This window comes from Siniperca chuatsi, linkage group LG19, assembly GCF_020085105.1.
Source record: "Siniperca chuatsi isolate FFG_IHB_CAS linkage group LG19, ASM2008510v1, whole genome shotgun sequence".
Taxonomy (NCBI): domain Eukaryota; kingdom Metazoa; phylum Chordata; class Actinopteri; order Centrarchiformes; family Sinipercidae; genus Siniperca; species Siniperca chuatsi.
Window position 1 is genome coordinate 24,079,581 of NC_058060.1, and position 14,222 is coordinate 24,093,802.

The 14,222-nt window shown below is 43.0% G+C and overlaps 1 protein-coding gene across 17 annotated transcripts in view; it reads left to right on the plus strand.

Annotated features, from left to right (window-relative positions):
- Positions 1–76: 76 nt before the first annotated feature.
- The window catches only part of tnikb (TRAF2 and NCK interacting kinase b), a 60,712-nt gene continuing 46,566 nt past the window's right edge, over positions 77–14,222 (plus strand). For 5 of the 17 annotated variants that reach the window (XM_044176040.1, XM_044176046.1, XM_044176050.1 and 2 more), the window contains exons 1-2: positions 84–584; positions 6,088–6,153. In XM_044176040.1, coding sequence (XP_044031975.1) covers positions 477–584; positions 6,088–6,153 — 174 coding nt within the window. In that variant the 5' untranslated portion in view covers positions 84–476. Of the gene's footprint in view, positions 585–6,087; positions 6,154–14,222 lie in introns of all 17 variants that reach the window. The other 12 variants (XM_044176044.1, XM_044176041.1, XM_044176049.1 and 9 more) reach the window with 7 other exon arrangements.

Here is a 14,222-nt window from a genome sequence, read left to right on the forward strand (position 1 = left end):
GAGAGAGAGAGAGAGAGACATTGTGGGCGTCTCTGTCTGTAGCGCAGCCTCCTCACAGGCCACTCCCGGGAAGCGCGCTGCTGTTCCGCCACACAGACGGACGGACAGACGGAGTGTGTTCACTGTCAGTGCGCCTCGGCTGCTGTGCTCTCCTGCTGTCTGTCTCTGTCTCTGTGCGCGTGAGTCACCCCCCAGTCCTCGCCTGTCCGGTCCAGATTTGGGTTCGAGGTGGAGGCATGTAGCACCGGATTCCCCCGCGCCGAGCAGCATGTAGCACCTGGAGCTCATCGCCTCCCTCCTGCGCTCCTCCTCCGTCTCCTCTCCCTCCTGGAGCGGTCATTTCTCCTCTCGCGAAAGCATCGCCTGCACAGGGATTTTTCGGGGATTTTTTTGTTTTTGGGGTGGGTGGGGGGATTTATTTATTTTAGAGGAGTGTCTGTGTGTGTTCATCCCCGCCGCTCTGCACCTTTCGGTCGATGGTCGTTGAGGAAGCTTCCATCTTAAGTCCCGTAAATACCGAGAGAACCATGGCGAGCGACTCCCCGGCGCGGAGTCTGGACGAGATAGACCTGACTGCACTACGGGTAAATGTCTCCATCTGTGTGCACGTGCATGTGGTGCCTGTGTCTATGTGTGCGCGCGTGCGCGTGAGGCTGCTGAGCACCTGTCCACCCCCCTTCTTTCCTCCCCTCTCCTCTCCATCCTCCCCCTCTCCACAGCGCATGGATGCGTCTCCCTGCGCCTTCATCTGGTTTTGCTGCTGCCGCCCGCCCGGTGGTGTGCGTGCGCGTGCACGTACGACAGCCTGCTTGTGTGTTTGTGTGTGTGTATGTGTGTGTGGGCTGTAGTGCTCGTGCACGGCGGCCAGTGATTGAGGAAATCAGGTCGTATAACAGAGTGTGGGATCAGTTGGCCTCCCACCGACACTCCTGTTGTTTGTTGTTGATGTTTTTTTCTTAACAATTGGGACGTGATGTAATGAGGCCCTGAGCTGCTGCTGCTGCACGCGTGCGCTCACCGCCGTGCGCGTGCGTCAGACAGCATAATAGAGGCCGCTCTGTCTGTATTATGTGGGGCAGATGTTAAGCTGCCTGCTCACTGACAGATTCACACCACACACACACACACACTCAAAGACACACACACAGATACAGAGGCCACAGATGCACGCGCGCGCGCGCGCACTCACACACACCGTGAATAATAGCGATGTTAACCGCAGCAGGAGCGAGTTCCGCCATTTCGTGATGTTGTGGCGACAGCAGCATTGCATCGCAGTGGCTGTTTGTGGGTCTGTGCGCGTGCATGTGCGCGCCCGGGAGGATAGGAGCTGTGCAGAAGGAGACAGTGCAGGAATGTGTGTGTGTGTTAGTGTGTGTGTTAGTGTGTGTGTGAGGGAGACAGTGATGATACATTCAGAGAAATATAAACTTACAAGTTCTTATTTGGATTTAACTGCTCAGCTCAAGATGAACTACATAACTGCACACTACTGTACATGTGACATGTGACTGACTGTATGAGCGTGAGTGAGTGTGTGTGTGTGTGTGTGTGTGTTGTGGTATTCTGCAAAGCTCCTCTTTATGTTCTCCACCTTTCTCCTGCTGCTTACGCAACACAGTCTTACCTGCAGAGCAACACTCAAGTCTGGACATGATCGACCGGGTGGGACTGCATGTCTGTGTGTGTGTGTGTGTGTGTGTGTGTGTGTGTGTTTAACAGACACACACACAGATACACAGACAGACAGACGGTCGGAAAGAAAGCAGGATCAGAATAGATGTGCGTGTTCTTGTAAAAATTGAGAATCCTTGCTCTCTTCCCTCAGTGGCATGACGACCAGAAATTAGGTCACCCAGGACGGAGCTGGGGGGAAACATTTCAGCGTGACGTAAAGCCAGTCGCAAGCAGACACACACTTCCTGTTTCTGCAGCGTGGCAAGTCCCAAATCTCCTCTGATCATCTCCTCATGTAGTTTGACCCATCTTCACCTTCCTTATTTACCTCCCCACCTCCTCCTCTTCTCACTCAAGCTGCTATTCGAGCCGAAGTCTTCATCCTCCACACAGACAGACTGTTTTCTGTAATATGTCAGACTGAGGTTATTTAGCTGTGGTCAGGGAATGTATTAATAGCTGAGTCTTAGAGCTAAGAGAGGTCATGTCCTTGGTATTCTTTGTTACCAAATGTCCTTTTCCACTATTCAATTCATTCAGGAGGGAGAAGGAGTGCTTTTTAATGTTCTCCTGAAGGAAAGCTCACAACCTGGGTCTTTATTTCTAGTTTTGGACATCAGCTACAGCTTCACTGCTGAGCTGTTGGGATGTGGCGACATCTCTAGACGAGTCCAACAGGTCAGGAACACGAGCGGCAGGACGATCAGACAGGCTGTAAACAAAATAACTGTCATATCATCCAAACCACTGATGTGGAAATGTCGAACAACATGTCGTAAGAACCAGTTCTTATCTAGCGTAACTCGGCCCGTAACGCCCCAAATGTCTGTAAGAATTATCAGCTGCATGCACAAACTACTGCAGTAGCACAAAGATGAATCCATGTCCGAGTCCATAATCATTTTAACGTTTACCTTCGTTTTCTCTTCCACATCAGTACAATGACACTTGTCTAAGACTGAGCATGTCGTCACCAGGAAAATAACAGAGTAAGTGGTTTGTACAGAAGCTTAAAACGACCTACAGTATGACCCAGTGGCAGTGGGAATTATTATTTTTGGCTGCCAGAATTAAAGGTGTGACGTTGTTCTGGTCGGACACCGGAGACTGCTGTTCACATCCCGTTTCCTACCGACAGATATGATAGAAAGCTCAAGAACAGCTGCTAAATGGATTGTGCTGGGAGATGTTTTAGCCTATCGTGTCATTTAGTTTGGAGGACTTGTTGGTCTCTGACCTGTCTGTTCAGGCAGTGTTCGCTCTGAAGAAGTGAGTGAGTAATATATTATCAAAACCAACAGCAATTACAGTCAAAACTATGACACAGAGACCCAGCTTGTTACAAATCCAGGTCCTTCAAATGAAGTCGAACGTAGAAGGGTAGGGAACTATTTACTCATCACAGTTTAGTAAGAAGACGAGAGACTGTCCTCCGCTGTGCTGATGTTCTCAGTGTCTCTCAGTGGTGCAGCTTCAGTCTTAAAAGGCACAGTGTTTTAGTTCCCTAACCTTGCACAGATATTGTAGAAAGAGAGAATTTAAAAAATGTTGGCATTGGATGCAATCCGTCCAGTATTTACATTCTTGTTTGGCAATGGGGTTGTGAAAACATTGTGCATGGTGGCGTTATTACACTTACACTTCTTTACTAGCTGCTTAGATGTCAAACTCAAATTTAAAACTATTTCAGAGTTTAAATAAGCTCCAAGTAGTTGCCGAGTCTTAGCTTGACAGCATCATTTTGTTTTTTAAAACTGCTCTGTAGTACGTTAAATTGCCATAATGAAAAGCTACGTGCGCTGAAGGTGATCTGATTGTGTTAGTCTCCTTCTGGTGAAGAAAGGATGTTTCATGGGAAATGTTGTTTCATAACTGTACTCCCACAGTCTCATATTCATACTTTTGGGTACAAACTTGTGTACCTGTGTTCTGTACGTCAATGGGAAATCTCACCAGTGTCCTAGACGCTAGCAAGTTGCAGGTGTGCCTCGGTTACGTTTTGCATCAGCTCCTTTCTTCTTGGCAGGTGTTTTTCTTCTGCGTGTGGTCCTACAGTTGGTAAGGGCTGTAACAGGCACGTACAGGTGTGTGTGTGTGTGTGTGTGTGTGTGTGTGTGTGTGTGTGTGTGTGTGTGTGCACATGAGGCATGATCTTCCAGGATTAGATGTTCTTCTGTTTGACCTTGAGTGAAAAGGAACACTGCTTTTTAAGCTAATCCCCCTCAGGAGGCTCCACTGTAATAGTCCATAACAGTCTCCTGTGGCCTACACACACACACACACACACACACACACACACACACACACACACACAGGTATGCTTAAAGATCAAGATCTGTGTTTTGGGAGGTTTATTGAATTTTAATCAGCCTGAAGATAAGATTATCTCCAGTGTGTTTGTGTGTAGCTGTGCGTGTGTGTTTTTTACCTGTGTGTGTGTGTGTGTGTGTGTTTGAATTCACCTGCTGGCCTTCACTCGTCCACAGTTATCTTGTGTGGAGGATTTCATTGGCAGCGGTCATACTCTGCATTAAACTGTTAACGTGAGATTTTAAGACCAAAGCGTGAGTAAACTCAGCACACTTTAGTTTCAGCCAGTGTGTCAGTGTACACTGGCTCCACGTCAATACACAGTGACCTCCGTCCTTTTCACACACTTGAGCATGTAAGTGAAATGTAAACCTGCCGAGATTTAACACTACAAAGAAGAAGGCTAGCATTATTTGATCTAATATAAAGAGCTGAAGTGAAACTGAAACTGGTAAGTTCAGTAAGAAAACCTTCATTCAAAATCACATAGACATTCGTAATAACACAAATTGCTGAAGCTACAGAACGTAACCTTACTCAGCAGCATGTGGTGCGATTCGCTTTATTTGTCTTGATAGGAATGGTAACGTTGTCAAAAACGATGTGATATTGTTGTTTGTTTGAGAAATGTTAGCTTTCATCCTGAGACTAGATGAGAGGATTGGTACCACTCTCATGTTTGTCCACTAAAGATGAAACTAGAGCCAGCAGCCGGTGACCTTAGCTTAGCATAAGGACTGGAAACAAGGGGGAAACAGCTAGCCTGGCTCCGTCTAAAGGTAAAAAATACCAGCACTACTTGTTTAATCTACAAACAACAAGTAGTGATTTTATGGGGAGTTATGTGCTTAATATTTCAGTTTTAGCTGCATTTAAAGGAAAGGTTTGGAGGCCAGTAGCCACTGAACGGCAACCAGCAGACACTGCAGGAAGTTACTGGTCCCAACGAAGAAATAGTTTGGCACATAACCCCCTTAAAATGGTGATTTTTCGATTTGACATTTTTTGAGATTTTGTATCTAACATGTTAAATAGTGAGCAGCTGTAACGACAGAGTTTCTCCTCGGGGATCAATAAAGTATTTCTGATTCTGCTTCTGAATCGTGAGCTTTAGAAATGTTGTAAAGTGGATATTTTTAACCTTTGGGCAGAACCAGGCTAGCTGTTTCTCCCTGTTTCCAGTCTTTGTGATAAGCTACTCAAAGCTAACCGGCTACTATAGTTTCATATTTACAGTACAGACATGAGTAGTATCAATCTTCTCATGTAACTTTTGGCAAAAAGCAAATAAGGATATTTTCCAAAATGTCAAGCTTTTACTTTAACAACACCATTTCTCCCAAGACCAGTACCTTCACAAGTTTTAGCTTACCAATGGAAACCTACTTAGTCAGACTTGTAGAGACTACTTTGTGTCAGTTTCAGTTTTTGTTGGACTTTCGGTGGAATTGTTTTGAATACGAGGAAGCATCTCTCCGTGAAATGATCTTCTCTTTCATTTCTCTGCTGAAAGAGCAATAATTTCCTGTCTGCAGTCTTTGTCGTGCATATGGTCACATAGAAAAAGCAGATTAGAAACCTGGTTACACGTACGCATGAAAAAGGTTCTCTAAGTGGTTTCTTGGTTACGTGATGTTTAAGACTTCAGAGTACTGCAGAAAGTCAACTGTAACCTGGTTGGTTCAGTGAATGTAAACTCACTGAATCAGGATTGCAATGAGTTACAGAAGCTGGTGAAACAGCAGCTACACAGGAAACTAGCTGCTGGAACGGATCTGCATTAGTGTGGACTTACACATGGGAGGGTTTCTGTAAGAATCAAGAGGGAGCTTGGCTCATAGGTTACCTATCGAAGGAATAATAACAGTGTGGTGATACAGAGAGGCTTTTTACAGGGCAATATCACAGGAATGCAGGGCCCTGTTACAGTCTCTGTGTGTGAAGGTCAAATTCCACACACACAAATTCCTACATCCATATTGCGTCCAGTTTAGTCCAGTTTATGTTCGCCTGACTAACTTTGTCTTTTTGTTATTTTGTCCCCGTCCTTCCTCCTCGCCATCTCCTCCTCCTCCTCATTCATCTCTCTGTCTCTCTCAGGACCCAGCTGGTATCTTTGAGCTGGTCGAACTGGTTGGAAATGGCACCTATGGGCAGGTCTACAAGGTAAGACTTAATAATCTTCAACTCCTGTGCTGCCACGTGTGCGTGAAGCCTCCCTCTATGAACAACGTACAAAAACAAGCCACATTTACATTAAATACATACTGTAGCACCTCCTTTATGTTATAATGAAACATTTAAGGAGTCAGAAACTTGCCACTGAAACTATTTCAATATGAAAATCATTAACTTCTCAGTGTAGTTTCAGGGTTAAGTTAGAGGTTGATGGTCTTTGCTGTTTGCAGCAAAAACAATAATGGAGAACCTTAATTGTCATTTTGAGTACATTTGCAGGTAATGAGGTGGGGTCTGTTACTGCTTTAATGGGTCTTTTCACATTGATAACTCCTTAATAACCCTGTAAACCTGCACAGAAGCCAAAAAATCCCTTTTTATTTACCTTTCATGACTCAACCCATTAATAAATCTCTTATAAATACATGCTAACTAACCCCTAAATCATGTTTACATTATCGTGTAAAAATAGCTTTTGCACATGCCACTTCCATTATCTTCTATCTGAACAAGTAATCTCACCTGGTAATCTCTACAGCAGGTGTCGACAACCTTTTCTATGACGAGTGTCAATTTACAAATTGAAAGACGACAGGTGTGCCAGTAACACGCACCTCGTTTATTTTTAATTTATGCTCTGAAAGTTAGCTACACCATTATTGGTTAGACCTTATTTCTAAATAGAGTTGTAGGCCTTTTGTTTGAGCAGGGTCCCCTCTCAGTTACTCATTCACACATACAACTCCATGTTGTGATGTAGGCTACTAACAAGTAAACAAGTTTCACTGCTCAGTCGCGCTATGTCTGGTTTGTATGTTAATGCTTCCAACTGCACACATGCCTCTGAATGATCTGTGAGACGTGGGATGTCATTAACGTCCACAATTTTATCCCCAGCCACACTCAGCACCGGTGCATTGTGCATTGTGCATTTGTCAGTGTGACTGTTTGCTGGATGGGTATATTTTCTGCCATTTCAGTTATGCGCCTTTCAACAGTTCTTGCGGACAGAGGCAAGTCTTTAATCCTGGTGTCTTTATTCTGCAGTCCATCAGTCAAAACCTCTGCACTGTTGAGGAAAGCCTCCTTTATGTATCGTGAATGGTTTCCCACGTTTAGCAATGTACTGCAAAATTTTACAGCTGCCTTCTGTAGCCTGTTGGCACAGTGTTTTAAAGTGTCTATTTTGCTTAGCATATTTTGACACTGCCCTCTTGATTTAAGTTTTTATCTTCCTTAGTTTACACTTGACGTTCCACGTACCACATTTTCTCAGCAAAACGCACATACGGCTCGGCCTCCAGCAACAAACCTGAACTCCTCTGTCCAGCTGGGCTGCTCGCCATGTTACATGTACACTGGTGCGATGTGGCCTCCTCTTTTACTAGTTACAGCACCTGCGCTGATGTACGGCAGCTCAAGCACCCCTCAGCATGAATTGTGCACTGTTTTTAGTAAAGGCATTTTCAACATATCACCATGTCAACATTAATTCATCATGCTGATTTAGCAACTTGTAATTATGGGAACACGCTAATGTAATATGTAACAAAGAAGTGACATATTTCAATATTGTAATATAGTATTTGCTTTCTCAGGTGCCACAGGAAATGGCTTTGCATGCTGGCATGTGTGTCACAGGTTGCCCCCGCTATAGGAGCATGAAACAAGCACTAAGTATTTGCAAATTGCTTTCTGCCTTGTTTTTATGCGACAGTGTAAGCGCTGCTTTACTTGTTAGAGGTTTGGTATTTTAAATGAAGAATTAATTTAGATTTAATGGAGAAATTATGGGCATTTCAGGGATTACATTGTGTTTTGGCTTGTAGTGTCTGCTGCTCATAAGAAGTTTGAAAATTATTAAGTTATTTGAGATTTGTTGGCTCAGTAGGAAGCCACTTCATCCTCTCCTCCTCCTCTGACTCCAGCGTGAGCTCAAAGAAACGACACAATTAAATTTTTGACCAAAACTGAAGATACTACTGACTTTCTCTTTTGTTAGGCAGCGGAAGACGCCCACGCAGACAGTAACAACACAGCAGAGAGGCTGTGTATGTGTGAAAGCAATTAACACACTCACACATGTCTGCTGATACACAAAGAGACACACACACAGCCTCGACACATTCGTTCGGTCTGCTGGATGTTCGGCATTGATCTGCTGTTTCAACAAGGTGACGCCTCCTTTGGCGAAATGATTGATAGACCAAAAAAACCCACAAACTGTGGTCGATCACAAAGCATGGTGGGTAAATTAAGACCTTGCATTATAAAACAATGACACACACTGAAAGAAATATCAGCTCATTCCCTAGTTTAAGAAATACTATCCTAGAAAAACAAAAGATTTGAATAACTGGAAAAACAGAGCTGCTGTGCACTCAGTAGAACACTCCCTAGGCTTAGCTACAAATAATTGGAATTAATTAATTTGAAGTGTCTCAATTTTGCCTATAATTAGTACCAAATTAATTATTTTTTTTCCAGGAAACTTCATCAGAAATTGCAATTACATGTCAGTTGCTTCTTAGGAAAGTTTTATGAAGCTGTGGGAGTCAAAAAATTAAGTATTACCCAATATTTTCCTCTGAAATGTGGGGGAGGGAGAATATTCTTAGTTACTTTACACTTGTGACATTTGACATTGAATATTTTTCATTTATCTTTCCTGCCAACATTTTCCAGCTGCTTTAAAATGTTTTGTCCCCCCTCGGGGCTGCTGACACCTCCCGTCCTGGCTTCCAGTTTTAGTGATCTTTCACAGTTACAGATAGTGAGCAAGCAAGAGAAAAGACTTGAATGATGGTGGAAGTCTGTCAGTTCTTGGAAAGCATTAAAGCGTCTAAAACACATGTACAGTTTACATTTGACTGCAGGCATTTATAAGCTGCTGTTATCCAGAGATGATTTCAGCAGGTTAGAGTTTGATCTTAATCTTAGCAGCACGTTTGCAGCTGCGGGGAATCAAACCAGTGAACTTTTGATCGCATTCATTTTACCTCAGGTGTGTAAAAACTCAGATACAAGCTTTGACCAGTAAGGAGGCTGAGAGTTTTTCCTGGATTTGAATAATCAGCGTTTATTCAATTAGTTGTATTGATTGAAGCTCCTGCAACCTGCAAGCTTTGCCTCTAAACATCTCATTTCGTCCCACTGTGCTGCTGTCATTGTTAATCAGAATTAGTTTTGAATTTACTCACTGAGTTAAATTAACAACCGCATCAGAGACCTTTTTATGTCAGAAACAACTCATGATTCTGACGGCTTGAGACAGAGGAAATATGCGATGTATTCTAACTTGTGATTGGACATTGGTGTAGTCATAATTTGTCATAATAATAAGTTTAATGTTTGTGTGTGCTGGAAGAATGTAGACTTTGAGGGTATATAATGAAGGTTTGACACATTTATCTAGTCTTCATTTGACAAAACTTAATCTTAAATTCATTCCTCTGCTGGAGGCATTTAGGCGTTGACTCTGAATCACAGATCTGGTTTAAAAGCCCTCCAGCAGTGTCTCATTCTCATCACATTCCCGGCAGCTGGAAGGCTTTTGTTCTGACTCAGATGCAAACACATGATGTATACGGAAGTGTTTGATTTAGCAAATTCACTGCTCTATAAAAACTGGTCAGAGTCAATTTCTGCCTCTCTGATGTTCTGATGTCACAGCCTTTTGTTTACTAGGATTCAATGTTTTTTTTCCCACAAATTTAAAATAGTTAGTTCCTGGGAATATTTTTTTTTTGTAGAGCAACAATTCGTCTTAAAGGTACATCATCTTTGAGGTGGAAATAATGCATTGTCAGCCATACAGAATTATTATTCTCAGCTGTGCCCGAGCTTATTACTGCGGGCAGTGGTCAGGCAGGAAAGTCCATCACATGACGCAGCCGTTTCGGCTTTTTGTTTTAGTGGTTTGGACCTTTGTTGTTAGACGTTTAGTTGTTACATCAGTGCTGTCTCGTGCACTCGGTACTCCACCTGTTGAATGTCGCTCTGCTCCTGGGGATTTGGGGATAGAGGCTGATTAAACAGTTTCTTGATCCGTCTGCAGTTTTCTTTTCCAGATTTAGCTCTCTGCTTCCTTCACACGTAAGCCACGTTCAAGAAATATGCAACTGATAGTTAGAGATGGGAAAGCTTTCCAACTCAAGACAGTTTTATGATTACAGTTGTTGTCTGAGGCGTACATTTACTGTCAACAATATAACACTATATCCACTAGATTTGGGCTTAACGGTTATATTAATAACATTTTTATGTAGAGGAATTAAAAAAAACAAAAAACATCCACAGAGCTTTTAGAAAGGTGCGGAATAAAAGTATCACTTTTCCTAAAAAAAAAAATATTATGATTGTGAATTAATCATTTTAAAAATTTTGACAGGTCCAAAATTAATGTTTTGTTCATCTCTGTGTGAGATGTCTGACGTTTGGTTCCTGCTTCTAAAAGGCTTGTGAGCCAATAGCATTACGTTAGCATTAGTGATGGTTGCGTCCAGTTACCTAACGTTATAGTTCCCTCAAACAATGTAACGTTATAACGAAGATGCGACCCTGGGTCCGACATAACCGATGGCCCGTGGCCAGTACAAGTTTATGCAGGGCAACTTGATTGACCAGTCACTGGTCCACTCATGAAAAGACGGTCCCTCTTCTTTAAGAACGGAGTGGATGTGGGATCCCAATATAGTGCCAATGTGTCATGTCGAAGGTAAATTAAAGTTCAGAACTGACTGTTATTGAGGGTGTCATCTCATGTAGCAGTCTAACGTTAGCCCTATTATGAGACACTTTGCTGAGGTACTTGTGGCTAGCTAGCCACATAGCCAGCTGCGTTGCGCTCAACAGCTACAGTACTCACGTTAATATAAAAATCTGAAAATACTGAAATGACCATACAGTCGTCCTTTCTCCCTGTAGCCGTTGTTGCTGTGTGGCGCTCAGCTGTTTTTTAGGATCCGCTATGAGATTTGTTTTCAGCAAGAAAACACTTCGACTAATGTTAGGTCTACACTACGCTAGCGCTAGCTTTTACTGTAGCTGTCTGTCTAATGTTGATCGCTGTGGGTTTTAATAGCATCCCTACAATGTACTGTACTCTTTTACCTAATGTCTTATAGTGCAAGGATGACTGAAATGTCATTTTACGGTAAGTTACATGAATCACCACCGCACAAAGTAACCTAAATCTATAGCTAATGTATATATGTTGCGAAATGAATTCATCACTCTATCACGAAAGATTCATCACTTGATATAACTCTGAGTCTGAGTCTCACTCCACTCGACCATGAAATATGCAGGTTGTGCAACAAACTGGCAACCACTGGAATGTAATGGAAGGGGGAGTGCGCCATCTAGTGGCTGGATGTTATCAAAAGCACCTTTAATAACCTGGAACAACAGACCGATCCTCGTATAATCGGATATATGTCAGAGCTTTCAGAAAGGTTTCCCAGTCGTAATTACAGTTTGGATATTGGAGAGTTGCATGGAAACATTAATGAGGTTTTGTTTCAATACATATGACTTCTGTCTTCAGCACAACACACAGCCACACAAGTCCACACATGCTACAAATCTCATCTGTATTTTACCTGGAAATGGGAACACATTTTGGCAAAAATTCCTGGGAATACTGGGATCTCAATTCCTGGTATTCAACTCTTGTGTTTACTGCAAAAAATGTAAAATAAAAATCACAATACCAATTAAAAATGTGATACATTGGGCAGCCCTGGACACAATATCTACTGCCTGAGCTAATAATTAAGCACCTAAAACACAGGAGCAACAGCATATACTTTATAATGTTTCTCTACATTTTTACATGCAAACTTATACGGTCTCCTCTGCTAAATATAGTGCAGTGTGCTTTCCCATGACAATAATATATCAACAAAAACTGACATTGGTTACCCAAATTTCTGTCTCTGTCTTAATGTGTTGAGGCTTGTGTTCAGGTTGGGAATGTGAGGCTTGTCTGAACGCGGGACCTGAGGTGTGTTTTTATGCCTCAGGCTGCCTCAAAAGGATATTCTGCCCTTTTCTATCTCCAGTCATCCTCCTCCTCACCTACCACCTCCCTCTGTTCTCACTCTATCGCTATCTTTATCTGCTCCCCTCCCTGAATGTGTGTTTGTGTGTAGATTCAGGTGGTGTTTTATACAACTTCCTCATGCCATCTTGATTCTGCCATAATCTCTCTCACACACACACACGCACTGGGAGCTCTGTGTCATCTTCGGGAGATGGTTTGGCCGGCCGTCAGTGTCGGAGGAAGAGAGATAGCAAAACAAAGAGCCTCTCTGAGACGGTATCTCTTCCTCTCATCTCTCCTGTTTTATCTGCCTCTCCTTTTATTGCTTCATCTTGGTGGATCACTGCCATTTGTCCCGCAGTCACAACAACACTTCACACACTTAACCTGAGGTCCAAAGAGCCTGTTTACTGACTTATCTGGATAATATTTTTGCTGAGTAAATCCCAGAATCCCCACAAATCTGGAGCATAAAGAGGAGTGGAAAGGCTCGGCCCATTTCAAGTTATCTAGATCACTCAGTAAGCCCTGGGAACAGCTCAGTCAGGCCACTGGAACAGTAAATATCCAAAACCTATGGCTTGTTTCGATCCCTGACAGAAGGCTGCTACTCATCAATGATTCTACTCGCTACCTTGATAATGTCATGCAGTTGATTCCTGTTTCGCACCTTTAAATTCCCATGCCAACATATCACCGTTAAGGTCAGGACGGATTTGGTGATGAAATACCATTAACGTTCTGTGAACATTAAAAATATTTGACCTCAGCAGACACGTACAAGGGTCATGCTAAAGGGTTCAGTATGGTTGAAACATATCAGTTTGTACGATGTTGTCTGACCACATCTAAAGGTAAAAGTGTTTCTTTTAAAGCGGGGTGAAGAGCCTGCTGTCATAACCTCCTCCCCGCTGCATCCTGTGCCTTTCTGATCTCTCTCCAACAATTCCTTTCTTTTTGTGTGTCATTGTAGTTTAGAAACAATGAATCAATGAATGAGTTCTCCACCATTGAGGTTTCTGCCACCACCCCAATACAATAGAGGTGAATGAAAGTTTGTGGTGCACAAATCATTGAAGAGTAGAGTTGTGAAGTGGGAGGGGTCGCTGGTTCCCAAAGTGTTCTGTATTCCCATTTTAATTTAGTCTTTAAATTATGTCTTACTTAACATAGAAATAGAGACTCTCCCAGATGATGTAATCATCCTATAGGTTTATGTGATGGCCACCAGTTTTAATTTGGTTGGTGGTTTATGAGAAATCACGTTTTGGCATGGTGGACGGGTCTAAATACCACAATGCCCACGAGTCTCAGCCTCCATTGCCATGGAGAAGAGGCCAGTCAGAGCCACGAATCAGGTAGCGAATTCAAATTCCCTCAGAGAATGATCAGCCGAATCTGCAGCTCCTCTCGGCCTTACGGAGCTTTATAGAGAGTTTCAGCTCGTCGTTTATCTGTCCAGCTACAACTTTACTGGTTTGGTTCACTCTCACCGCTCTCATAGCGTCGTTTTCAGAGAAGAAGCTGTAAAAAGCTTTAAAACTCAGTGTACACGAGCTGCTCAGCAGCAGACAGCAGGCAGACGCAGTCAGAGTTTAGCAGCTAAGGAGCCAGATGTTTCCCTCAGGAGCTGGTGGAGACCAAACCAGAGCTAAAAGAGAGATAATATTGGACTTACACATCTAACTGTCTGTAACTGCTGGATGTGTAAATATGCAACTGTTTGCTAACAAGTTCAACTTAAAATCGATGATGTGTTAATGTTCTTGTTTCTGCTGCCCCCAAGTGACCAAAACAGTCAGTTATTGCAGGTTTAAACACACCTGTCTCCTGAGAGGAAAACGTGTCAGCGGGTAATTTTGCAGGTCACGTTTGATAGTGATTAAACAGGTTTTTGTCATCGTAGTGCTTACCACTTAGGTAAAAGTAGGTATTATGTCTACTCTATTTCTGTGCTTTCTCATAACTGAAAGGACAGCAGCCTTGTTAGAGGTTAACTGTGGTCGTTCTG